Source organism: Abramis brama, assembly GCF_963993115.1.
Source record: "Abramis brama genome assembly, chromosome: 17".
NCBI classification, from domain to species: Eukaryota; Metazoa; Chordata; class Actinopteri; order Cypriniformes; family Leuciscidae; genus Abramis; species Abramis brama.
Genome location: NC_139979.1, coordinates 24,836,040 through 24,848,994, shown reverse-complemented (window position 1 = coordinate 24,848,994; position 12,955 = coordinate 24,836,040). Strand labels below are relative to the sequence as shown.

At 38.5% G+C, this 12,955-nt stretch overlaps 1 protein-coding gene across 3 annotated transcripts in view; it reads left to right on the top strand.

Moving 5' to 3' along the window:
• Positions 1-12,955, top strand: part of ulk4 (unc-51 like kinase 4) — a 230,948-nt gene that overhangs the window by 155,730 nt on the left and 62,263 nt on the right. For all 3 annotated transcript variants that reach the window (XM_084088579.1, XM_084088580.1, XM_084088578.1), the window contains exon 32: positions 7,690-7,795. In XM_084088579.1, the coding sequence (XP_083944705.1) occupies positions 7,690-7,795 (106 nt within the window). The remainder of the gene's footprint in view (positions 1-7,689; positions 7,796-12,955) is intronic.

Here is a 12,955-nt window from a genome sequence, read left to right as displayed (position 1 = left end):
TTTTTTATTGGCCAGCCGCAGTCCTTAAACAAACATAAAATACACATAATATACACTAAATATTTTTTATATTTTTGCCCCATGCATTCATGTTGAATATTTGAGTTTTTTTTTTTTTTTTTTTTTTTTTTTTTTTTTATGCTTGTTTTGCATATTACACTTTTTATAAATGCCACCTCTGATGCAGATTCTGTTTTCTCTGCAGTGGGAACAATTTTTTTGTTGATACTAGTCAATTTGATTGGTAAAAGTAGGCTAATATAGTGACTTAAAATGTATAGAATTTGACTTGAAAGATGACAGTTAGGGGGAATTTGCCTTTATAAATGTTAAAAAAAATGCAATGAGAATCAATTTAAGATTATTGGTTCAGAATAAATGACTTTTACAACACAACAATTGAACAGTTTACTGAAGTTAGTTATTGCACCAATACAGTACTTGAGATTTTATTATAATATTAGGCCAATGTACATGACTGAGTCGCTCGCTGTGTGAGGAGAGTGATTCGCCAGCTGAGGAAAGTGAGTCGCCAGCTGAGGAATGAGGAACGCTGTGTGAGCATAGACTGTGTGTGAGGCGAGTGAGCATGGGAATTTCGAGAGTGAGAATTTCGTCATTGGCGGAGCAGTCGGTCAATCCCACCTTTCCAGTAAATACGACTTGTGATTGGACTGTACGTCAGCAGACAGCAAAGCATTGGCCAATAGCAGAAGGCCCTCCCTCCAGGCTTTTTTTTAAGTTGCGAAGTTGCGAAGCTTCATTTTCGCTCAGTCTGAGTTTCAGAGTTTCAGAGCAGAGCTGCGTGACAACGCTGCCACAAATCACGTGAGTCGCAAGCTCGCAACTGTGTGGGCGTATCTCCGCAAAGTGGGTGTTGTAAACTCAGCTCTGAAAAAATAGTCTGCAATAGGAGTGCAAATGTAATGTAATGTAATAAGTTGCGCCCTTTCGAACCTCAGTTTTCAGAGTTTCAAAACTTTTTTTCACCTATTCGCACACCAGTTTTCAGATCACCATTTACAAGGTTTCAAATCTGGAAAACAAACTATACACTGGGAGAAAAGTGACAAATTCGAAACTCTGAAAAAATGATTGCACAACACCGTAAAAAAAGAGTGTTGCACTTCTGAAGAAGGAAAACTCAAACACAATATTATGTTTGCAGAGATTTTTATTTTTTTTACCACTTTGCAAGCCTGCAAAACTCTATTTTCAGAGTTTCAAAACTTTTTTTCACACATTCGCACACCAGTTTTCAGATCACCATTTACAAGGTTTCAAACCTGGAAAACAAACTAATACAGTGGGAGAACACTGACAAATTTGAAACTCTGAAAAATTGTTTGCGCAACATCGTAATTTTTTTTTGCAGTTCTGAAGAAGGAAATCTCAAAAACAACATAATGTTTGCAGAGATTTTTTTTTTTTTTTTTTACATTTTGCAAGCTTGCAAAACTTATTTTTCGATCTTGCAAAACTTTTTTTATAAGATTTTGAGTTTTCGAACACTTAGTTTCAACCTTTCAGAACTTTATTTTCAGTTTTGAATCATGGCAGGATATTAATCCCATAAAAAGCATTTGGAGCAAAGCAACTCGCTAAAATAACGTTAAGTGGCTGAAACATTTATATTTTAGACTTGTGAACTAAATATATACATAAATTATCAGAACTCACCTTTAAATTTCGTCGTCTTCAAGTTTGATAAAATAATCTCGACCGCGCTGCAGTGTGTAATGTTAGCCTGTGCTGCTTCCCGCTGTCAGTTCGGAAATTTCCGTGGCTGAAGCGATTTCGACCAATCAGTGTCTTGTTGCTATGCAAAATACTCAACACAGCAACCAATCATGAATGAAACAGTAATTTGGTCCATCACTGTACCCTTGATGTGAGAACAATTATGTACCTTCATTTCAATTGTACCTTAACAGGTACCAAACAGTATCATCAGTGGTCTTTCCTGTACCATTAAAGGTACTATTATTGAAAAGGTACAAAACTGTTCTTTGAGGAACATTATTTGTACCACCGTGTACCTTTTTTTCTGAGAGTGTAGTATCAGAGAGGGGAAACTTTAAAGTCCGCGTGAACCGGAAGTTGCAAACGACTTTTCTCCAGTGCTGTGACGTATTTCCCAGTGAAACGGAATATTGAACAGAGGGCAGGGTTTTACTCTAGCGCTCCTCCTCTCCATCTCTCGCTCATTACAGACTAACGGTTTGAGGGGAGTGGTTAAGCGTTTCCCAACCCAAGTCCTCAAACCTACATCATCAGAGAAGGGACGCCATTCCAGACCGGAAATAACTTTTCAGACTTTGATTAAAGATTACGACGGCAAACAATTTTTTTCTGTGTTTTAACTTGCACGGATTAATTGTTCACCACAAGACTAGTAATATGTGCTAACAAAGTAAATAGGGTCAATTTTGATTTCAGTTGGACTTTAATGAATTACTCCAACACTGCTTCCCTCACTGTTTGTACTGCCAAGGCTTTCTGTTGAATGTGACCTGTCACTATAGATTGGACAGAAAAAAAACAAAAAAAAACATGAATGTTCTTGAGAGCTGAGATGTACTCGCAGCCACACTTTCTGAGCAAGAAAAGTGCACTTAAAGCTTTTAGCTGTTCTTGTCAATAAAAGAAGAAATAAAAGGAGGCTGTTTTTAAGGTAATAATAGATGGAAGTGTAAGACAGTGTTGTGAATATTTCCTCTTTAATATAGTGTATCACAACAGGGGAATATAACAACCATTAGTCATACCTCAGATTTAAAAAAAAAATATATATATATATATATATATATATATAAAAAAAAATATATATATATATATATATATATATAATAGACATTTCTATTTAATGTATTATATGGGATTAGTAGGTCAAACACTGTTTTTTCTAGTTTCTAGTAAGAAACTGTTCAGAGGGGCATCTGCCATGGTAACGCATGTATAACTGTACTTAATACTTATTTTGCGATTTTACTCCATCCTTCTGCTCAAAATATGTGGGGCTGACTCAGTCTGACATCATTATTCATTTTGATTCAATTCACATTTCGTTAGCCTCATAGCATAATTGCCTAAGTCATATTTCAATTTCTTTGGAAAACAAGAACAAACAAAAAATGACTTAGGCAATTATGCTATGAGGCTATTTGTATTGCGCTTTTCACAATATACATCGTTTCAAAGCAGCTTTGAGGAAAATGCATGTGTCTACATTACAATGTAGAGTAATCTGATATCAGAGGTGACTGTGTCCAAGTAATGCATTTCAGAAATGTACATATACAAATCACGCAGTTAGCTATAGGCAGAAACAGTGAGTTCATTGAAGTAATTATTACAAGTTGTGAACATAATGATTACAATATATAGAAAATGTAGCATTGGTGCATGTTGATTTAGAGTTTGCATTATGAATTATTGTGGTTTGTCAAGTAGCCAAGATTATGCAGACACTTAATATACAGCCTATTGATCTGCAAGTATCCTCTTGTAAACAATGTCATATAACTTTACATTTACCTCAGAAAAGCAATTCAATGTCCAAAAGCTCATTAGTCGTCTAAAAAAAATTACTTAGTGCACAGTACATATATTTAGCCAAATGCTCAGCATTTATTACCGATCAGCCGCACTGCACTGACAAACTACGCATAAAATAACCGCAGCCTTTGCCAAATCGCGTGCGGTTTCATTACGATTAATCGTGGAGCCATAAATAATTCATCAATAAACTACTCAATTATCAGTGTCGGCTGCAAAGATGAAGTTGACGACTCTGATTGTCATCTCCGCAGTATAGTGGATGTGCCTATAGAGAGAAATGCAAGTTAAGTTAAACGTCATCATTTATCTTCCACACAAACACTTGGGTATGCGCCTAATAATAGTGCACATTTATCTAGGTTAATGATAACGTTAGAGCCAGAGGCCATGTGGCGGCTAACGTTAGGCTGCTACTTACATGTTTCAAATGATAAGCCATGTTTGAGGTCGATAAATGATGTGCAAACATTTGGATTTCCGGCTCGACATACTGTAATTACCGCAAGAACCAGCCGTGTTTATGATCGGTCCCTCACGGACTGCTCGACTTCGCCACTTCCTGTGTTTGTTTTTTTCTCTTGTGACTAAGCAACTAATTACAGTTTGTTTGACGAAGCATTTTCTCATCGACTAACATTTACTCGACTATTAGCGGATAGACCTAGTTTATTATTCAGCTCAATTAGTTCAATGTTGATTCTATTTAATGTGGATGTTGCAAAGTTCATTAATTATGAAGCAAACTCAGTTTAACATTAAAGAAGGTTTACAGAAGATAATGATCTCATTATTCAGCTTAAGTCAGTTCAGTGTTGATCCAATTTGGTTCAATAACAATGCAAAGTTCATTATATTATGAATCAAGCTTAATTCAGCTATAAGAAGCTCTACAGAAGGCAATAGTGTTATTATTAAGCTCAAGTCCATTCACTGTTGATTCAGTTCATTATCCAGCGCAATTTAGAAAGTCCAGTCCAAGTTTTATTATTATCCAATAGTGTCAGTACAGTCAAATTGATAATATTACTGAATTTGAAGTGTCTATTATAACGTATATCTGACTGAAATGGCTTCTCGAACAGGAGAAAAAATGGCAAGGCATTTGTCCATCTGGAGTTGATTGGATCGTTGTTGTTATTTTCTAATTTGCTAATTATGAAAATATTATAAAAGCTCACTGAGGTGATACAGAGAGCAGACACAAAGAAGTTATTACGCTATTCTTATTTTATGAGCAAAATATCTCACCACTTACTGGTCCATCCAGGTCGCTTTCAATCGCAATCCCATGTATGGTACACAACTGACCACTTTTGATGCAAGACAGCAGTTTCCTGTCATCTTTGCAGGAACGTAATATGAAGATTGTACAAAGTCATATTTATCTTAACCAACACTGCAAGTGAATAGCACATAATAGCTGACACATGCTGGTATAACCATAGATATCTTTAGCATGACTAAACGCGTCATCATCTTTGAATACCATTATTGTCACAGTCCACACTACAATGAGAAAACGACATTTTCAGATGTATCCGGATTAATGTAGACGTAGCCTGTGACATCAAGATGAACTGGTTTTGTTAGGCTATTTTCAGCACACTCCCAATATTAAACGTTTCCTCATCGTCTCTCCTGCAGTTTGTGTGTGTGTACTATATTTATGTATGGACTGAAGGTTCCTGATGAATGCACGACCCCTCCACTCCTCTCCCGAGGCTCCGTGCGGAAATAAAGTGGAAAAAGTAATGATTCCAGGCCTTGAAAATTCTTGCACAGCCTGTGGAGAGGCTCGGAGATTCCCCTGAGACAGACATACCCTTCTCTAGCTTTCTTTCAGCCAGTAGAGTTGGCCAGACCCCTCTTTCTCTCTCTTTATCTCCCTTTCTCGCTCTCTCTTTCCCTCCCAAGCCTCGCTCAGACCTCTAATTAAAACCCCCATCGATTTTTCCCCTCCTTCTTCTGCCTTCTTTCTGCTCTTCTTTGTCTGTTTATCATGTTTTTAATCGGCCCCTGGACCTGAGCTCGCTGTAGGATTAGACAGTGTCTTTGACCCTAGAGTGGAAAGACCTAGACAACACCGTCCCTACACCTCCGGCCTTAGCCAGCTCCCCCTGTTGGCCTCACCCAGCCTCGGGTGTCCACCCTGGGGGAGAGATGAGAAGGGCAGAGCCTTGTCTCTCTCTATCTGGCAGCACCTCTGCCCTCTCTGGTTAGATTCACTCTCCATTCCTGAAAATAGCAGACGCTTACACAAGAGTGGAAGCACTTTTTCCTATTGCTGGTTTTATAGCAGACATTTTTTGCCTCATTGGAAGTGCCATGTAGTCTTGCATTAAAGCGATGAGCAAGGCTTATGTTTCAGTGATTTGATCATGGTTTTGGGAATTAAATGGCAAAATTACTAACTATGCTAAAATCATTGTACTGCATAGACTTGAGTGGCTTATTTTGTTTACAAAATGGTGGCAACAGCAATACAAGTAACCAATGAGAGATAAGTAAATAAAACTAGAATAAATAGTTGGCACAGAAGTGCCTCTGAAACCGGTATTTAGTGTAGGTGTCTGTACACAGACTGTTTAATGCTGCTCAGAGGTGACATAAATGTATTTAAATAGTATACTTTTTGGGGCTAAGATGGGCATAATTTAGTCTGGCTTTATGCATTATTATTTCACAGAATTTTGAGCAGGCACAGAGCCGCCTTACATCATCTGTATAAAGATGCCTTTTGATAAGTAACTCTTAAAAAGTAATTTGATTACATTACTGATCACTAAATACTTTAAAACACATTTTTAAAATAGCATTAATGATATTAGTATTTTAGAAATATAATCATATTTAATAATATAATTTTGTATTATATATTATTGTTAATAATAATACAAATTTTTACTCATTACATTATTGAAAATATGAGGGCAAATTGCTTGAAACCAATGTATGTGTGCAGATACGTCTGCTTGTGTACCTCAGCATTGTGAGTCTCGTTCTATGATAAATTCCAGATCACTGTTGAGCTTACAGTGGTTGAACGTTCTTTAATGAAGAACTTGCACTTTTACATTTTTCCACTCAACATATTGCGCTTAACCTTGCATTCCTCTGTCGCACTAGAGATGTATGGTCGTAATTCATGTTTTAAATGAATTTTATAAAATAATACCTTCAAAATGTGTGTAACCCATTTAATATGTAATTAGTACTTGGAATGTAATTAATAGTCAGTGTCTGTAACCTTTTAGACTACTTAAAAATACAGTATAATTAGATTACAGTCACTAAATACTGTACTTTGTATTCCATAACACCCTTCATTGCCCCCCAAGTCATATGTCATTCAGGTCAATATATGATTCCTTCTTCAGTGTGAATCTATGGATTTTTGCCGTATTTACTGTATCATCCACCCAGCCTGATCATTTAAAACAGTGGCTCTAAAACTTTTTTCACTCCAAGGCCCCCTTGCTCCGAGACAATATTTAAGCTAATATGTACCCTCTGGTACTTATTTTGTATTAAAACAAATAAACTAAAAAATATTATGTCATTTTAATAGTTCACCCAAAAATGAAAATTTGCTGTTAATTTACTCACCCTCAGGTCATCCAAGATGTAGGTGACTTTTTTTCTTCAGTTGAACTGTATAAAGAGGATTTTTAGCTGAAACCTTGGTTCTTGGTAATTTTGTATAATGCAAGTAAATGGCTACTGTCACTTTGAGGGTAAAAAAAAAGAAAAAAAAACGCATACAGTGACAACAAAATTAATACCCATGGCTCCTAACGATACATTAAGGTCTTATGTAGAGAAACGATCGGTCTGTGCAAGAAACTGAACATTATTTACAACATTATTACCTATAATTGCGCACTAATGGCAGCCTGGAGCGCAAGCTTCCTGTCGCATAATGATGTATCTAGTAAGATCCACTAATAAACAATTCAAACTGTGTAGAATTCAGATTATACGTGTTCACAGGTAAATCCACTAATTTACACAGAGCTTTGATTCAACATCTTCATCCAAACTGATTGTAACATTTTATAACAAAAATGTTTATTTTTATTTTTTTCAGATATTTGGAGATTGTAATAAGATGTTCTCTTTTTTTTTTAGGAGCACCAGAATAACACAGTTGGCGGCATGATGCAGAACGCCATGGCTCTCCTCAGCAATTTGATTGGACAGAAGGGCACGGACCTCCGACCGTTCTACCAGCAAGGTGCAGTGCATCTGAACGTCACTTGCTTTGATATATCGGCCCTGCGGTTTCTAGCCTTCTCTGAACCAGAAAGCACAAACCCACACAGTCTTTTCACCCAGACACTGCCACACACATGAAAAGGGCCTGCATTCAGAGAGCTGCCCTTGTTTTGTTTTGGAGTGTTTTCATTCCATTACCAGACCCTTATTGCTCTCATCTCGCTGTCTGACTCTCGCGTGTGACTCTGATGGAGGGGGAGGGTGTTCAGCTGCCTTTTTAAAGGGCTTTCACCAGATACTGCTGCTTTTATCAGCATGGACTCTTGTGTGGTGGCCCTGTAGCCCACATCTACTTAGTGTCCCACCCCTCTAGCCCTCATATCACCCACCGTCCAGGCCGCCTCTCTCTTTCTGTTTTCATCTGGTGCTATTTAGCCTCTACTCATTCTCTCATCTGCACAAGTTGCTGTGTGTTGTCTCTCTGTTCATGACCATACAAGGCTGTTTTTTTCTTTCTTTCTTTTTTTTTATTCCCCCCAGCCTGCCGTGTGAATGCCCAGTCTCACCCTGACGCTTTCAGCTCCCTGTGCTGAATTATTGAGTAATGGATTCCTATAGCCTTACTTATGTTGACAGTTTTGGACCCGCATGCCTGTCTTCGCCGCACGCCAAGGCGAGATGGACGCTGAAGTGTGCGGGGGTGTGTGTTTGTGTGTGTCGTGTTTGTGTTTTTTCAAAAGGAGATGAGTCAGATTCACACACACACTTCACATTCAACATGGTTTGAAGAGGGGGCACCTTGGTAAAAAAAAAGTGTGCCGGTTCACACTTACGTGCTCATGTGGTTCTAGAGAAGGTGAGATTCACGTTGACTACATTAAGTAACACGTTCTTAGCACTCACCTCAGAAAGAAAGCTGTAGCTGGGACGGGGGACCATGACTTTACCAAGCAAAACATGTCACTGGCTCTACATCCTTGTTGTTCCTTTAATACAATTATTTTCAACCAAATCAAATTTTATGGTTATAATTCGGACTATAACTTCAGGATTTGGTCCAAAAATCATATTGCGAATATTTAGAAAATTTGGATCTCATAGCTGCTACTAAGAAACTTTTTGCCACAAGTGCAGGTCTTGGTGGCAGTTTGTATGTTTTAAAGGTCCTGATATACTTATGACGAAGTTCTTTCTTTTATACTATTTTACTTGGAAGTAAAAAGAAGTTTGAAATATGTGAACAGCGATATACTGTTAGGGGCTGTTTACACCTGGCCACTTCATGCGTTTTCTGTGATCGGATAGCTATCCGATCGTGAAAAGACCAGGTGCACATGCCCTCCGAAACTTTTTTGAGACGGATTTAAATCCGATCGCTCAAACCACTTCAGGAGGTGGTCTGGGCTGTATTACAGACGAAACTGGGCAAGTGTAAACGCATCTGTTTTTTTTAAACCACATATGTAAATTTTACTCCTCCCAACAATGCTAAAAAATAAACGTATGAGAGCGTGTTATAGGCTATATGTCATTTTATAGCCAGATATTCCGACACTACTGCAACACGCATCGCCGCAGCTGAGCATCTATTCATCAAGTCAATGTGCAAACTATCGCAAATCAAAGTGAAAGTAAGTCGCAGACGCTTAACACACAATCAGCTTCATTAAAAGTAAAGAAACGAAATGATCTTACCAGTGCTGTTGCCGCTCTCTCTTATTGCGGTCTAATTTTGAAATTAGCTGATGAGCAATAATTTGCAGCTCATATCTGTTGCTTTCGGTGACTTGAACTCCATTAAATCTGCTTATATCGTGGGAATTGAAGATTGGATATTAACATGCCTAAGACTTTTGCACAGTACTGTATATATGTTGCATTGAAGGCATGCGAATGGTCATGTTTTTCTGAACAGACACATTCATTCAAATAAAATGTTTATCGCACCAAATTTGCTAAGTAACTACTATTTAGTTTGTAACTATTTAGTTTGTACATAATTTGGTTGCAATTTGTTCTTAAGTCAAGACTAAACTAATAGGTTATTATTATTTTTTTTGCTCACCAGCCACTGTGGCAAGTGGTTTTCCAAAGTTACTAGCCACTCAGAATTTTCACTGGCAAATTTTTTTTAACATCGATACCATAGGAAAAAACAGCCATACAGATATTTTTAATATTATCTCATAATTTGCTGCTGTCACTTTAAGACCGGATGCACAGATCCATTACTGTTACACTTGCGTTTTCTTTCTCAACTGTTCATGTTCATTAAAAACATAACTGACTGTGTTTACTTGAATATGGCATTTTGATGTTATTTTGTGTGTATTGGAGTGTTTAAGCGCAATACGCTGCGGAAAAGAACTCAGTTTAGTACTGAGAGGTGGTTTTATGTGTGTGCACTTTGGGTGTGAGCAGAAAATCTGCGGGAATAAGTAAACTTGTGCGCAATACGTGCAATCGCACGTCGAAATTCAAGCCCTGTAACACCAACTATATTTATCCGGAGCAAAAGAAGTGCCTTATATAATGCAATAAAATAATTAGTCTATTTAAATATGTAAATAATACATTTTCAGGAATAATATCTAAGGAAGTGTGACAATATCAGTTTCATTGGTTCAGGGAAAGGAGGAGTCAGGGTCCGAACTTAATTCACAAAATAAATTTGGCACAAGGTCTCTTTCCAACATCAACTCAAAACACTTGCTCATCAGCAGTTTCAACTCAGTCCAGCACAGCTCGCTCTCGTGGCAGGTTCTCTCTCTCTCTCTCCGCAGCCAGACATCACAGGCTTTTTATCCTGTCTCTTGACTCACTGCAAAATGATAACACCAGTTAGATCTTGTAAACCGGAGGAGCGTCCCTTACCACACGTCTCCCGAGCTCACTCTGCAGCAAACGCTAAACCACACCCCCTTGCCACAAAAAGCAATATACTAATATTATACTAATATAGCAAACACGAAAATTTGACATTTATGTATTTTAAATGATAGTTTTCTTGTACCTGTAAAGTACAAGTTGACCATTCAGATCGGTTTCATGCTAGTAAGCCATTAATAACTTAAGCTATTTGCATAACGTTCTAATTCTAAAAATATAAACACAAATGTTTAAAGGAATGAAGTCTGCCATGCAAAACGTTAGCCCTTGAAGAGTTTTGTTATGGGGGAAGGTGCATATTCTGTTTTTCACAGGTTAGTTCCTATCTGTCACCTGCAGTGAGGCTGACCGTAAGCACTCGCATACGCACACACATCCCAAGCCTTCCAGATAAGTACAGGCCTGTAATGGCTTTTTTTTTCTGGTAGATCTATGCACAGCATGCTTCCCCATATCACAACAACCCCTCATGGACCTCTTCTTGTGTCTAAGCGAACCAGGCTGCTGCAGGCTGGGATCAGACGCAACAAACCCTGCCCTCCACACCTGTTTTGTTTTTTTTACACCACAGGGTCATCTACAAGCCATCTCATGCAGCCACCATTGTTATCAGCACTCCTCCTCTCGGAAAGCTCTGACCCAGCACTAAATATAACCCCTACAATTAGCGCTATCTTGCTAATGCCAGCCACCTCGGTCCTGCTCCGCTCTAGAAGGAAAACCGTAATTGGTTCTTTTAGGTGCAAGCAAGAGAGCATGGGCACGGGACGCAGATACAAGTGGAGGAGGGAGTTAGAGAGAGATGAAGAAAGAACAAGAAAATGTGAGGAAAATAAAGAGAGCTGCGCCGGGGGTCGAGGGTTGATTGAGACGAGGAAAGAGTGAGAAAGACGAGATGAGTTTTATAATTGGTGAGATTTGTCGGAGTGAAAGATAACAGACGGAGAAAACCAGACTGTGGAAGTGTCAGGATTATGTTGTGTTTTGTGTTCATTTCATTTCGGTGTGCTTCAGTTTAGTTTAGTCTTAAAGGGATAGTTCACCCAAAAATGATAATTCGGTCAGTAATTACTCACCCTCATGTTGTTCCAACCTCGTAAGACTTTCGTTCATCTTCTCACTCCTCCATAGGCTTCTATGGGATCGAAACTTGCCGGCCCAGAAAAGTTATTAAAGACATCGTTAAAATAGTCCAAGTGACTACAGTGGCTCAACCATGAGTTTATCAAGCGACGAGAATGCTTTTTGCGTGCAAACCAACCAAAAATACGACTTTATTCAACTATTCATTTTCGTCTGTGTGGGCCTGAATGAATTCACGTAGTGTAACAGCGCATAACAGTCTGTGTTGTACGTCAGAACGTAGACTCACTATTGGCCGACGCTGGTCATGTGTGTGATGTGTGATGCATGTGACGTACAACACAGAAGCGCTGTTACACTACGTGAATTCGTTCAGGCCCACACAGACGAAAATGAAGTAGTCTGTACCACTGTAGTCACTTGGACTATTTTCACGATGTCTTTGCTAACTTTTTGGGTTTGCAAGTTTCGATCCCATAGAAGCCTATGGAGAAGTGATCCAGCTCTCAGATTTCATCAAAAATATCTTAATTTGTGTTCCGAAGATGAACAAAAGTCTTACGGGGTTGGAACAACATGAGGGTGAGTAATTACTGACAGAATTTTCATTTTTGGGTGAACTAACCCTTTAAGTTAGTCTCCTGGGTTACTAATTACATTCAGCTGTCTGTCATTAAGTTTCCCTGTGTATTTATACTCCCTGGTTGTTTCTCAATACCAAGTAAGCAAAGTTCTGAGTGCCCGGTGATCGCCTGGATCTCACAATTCTAAAAACATCAGATTCAATTTTCAAATAGGCGCCATCCTTCTACATACACCACAGATTTGAACTTTAAACAACTACATTCTTGCCTGAAAAACTCCTAAAACTACATTTCATGACACAATAACAGTAGTATTTTTAAATTACACTGGTTTTCTCCTCTGCTATTGACACTTGCTGGTTGGTGTGAGATGCATTCTGGGATACCTGGCTGTCTCAAGTCCGCACAAGTCACCTCTCGATGCACAAGTGATAAAAGGGGCGGATCAAGAACACATCTGGGGATTTGAACTAGACCTGGCTGCTAGCTGTGAACTTTGAATTGGAACAGTACTTGGGCAGCGACTGATGACATTTCACAAGAACACAAGTACAGACAAAAACACATATTGAGAAACGGCCCGTCTCATTCAGTTCATTGTCGGTTCTCGTCTCTGTGTGAGT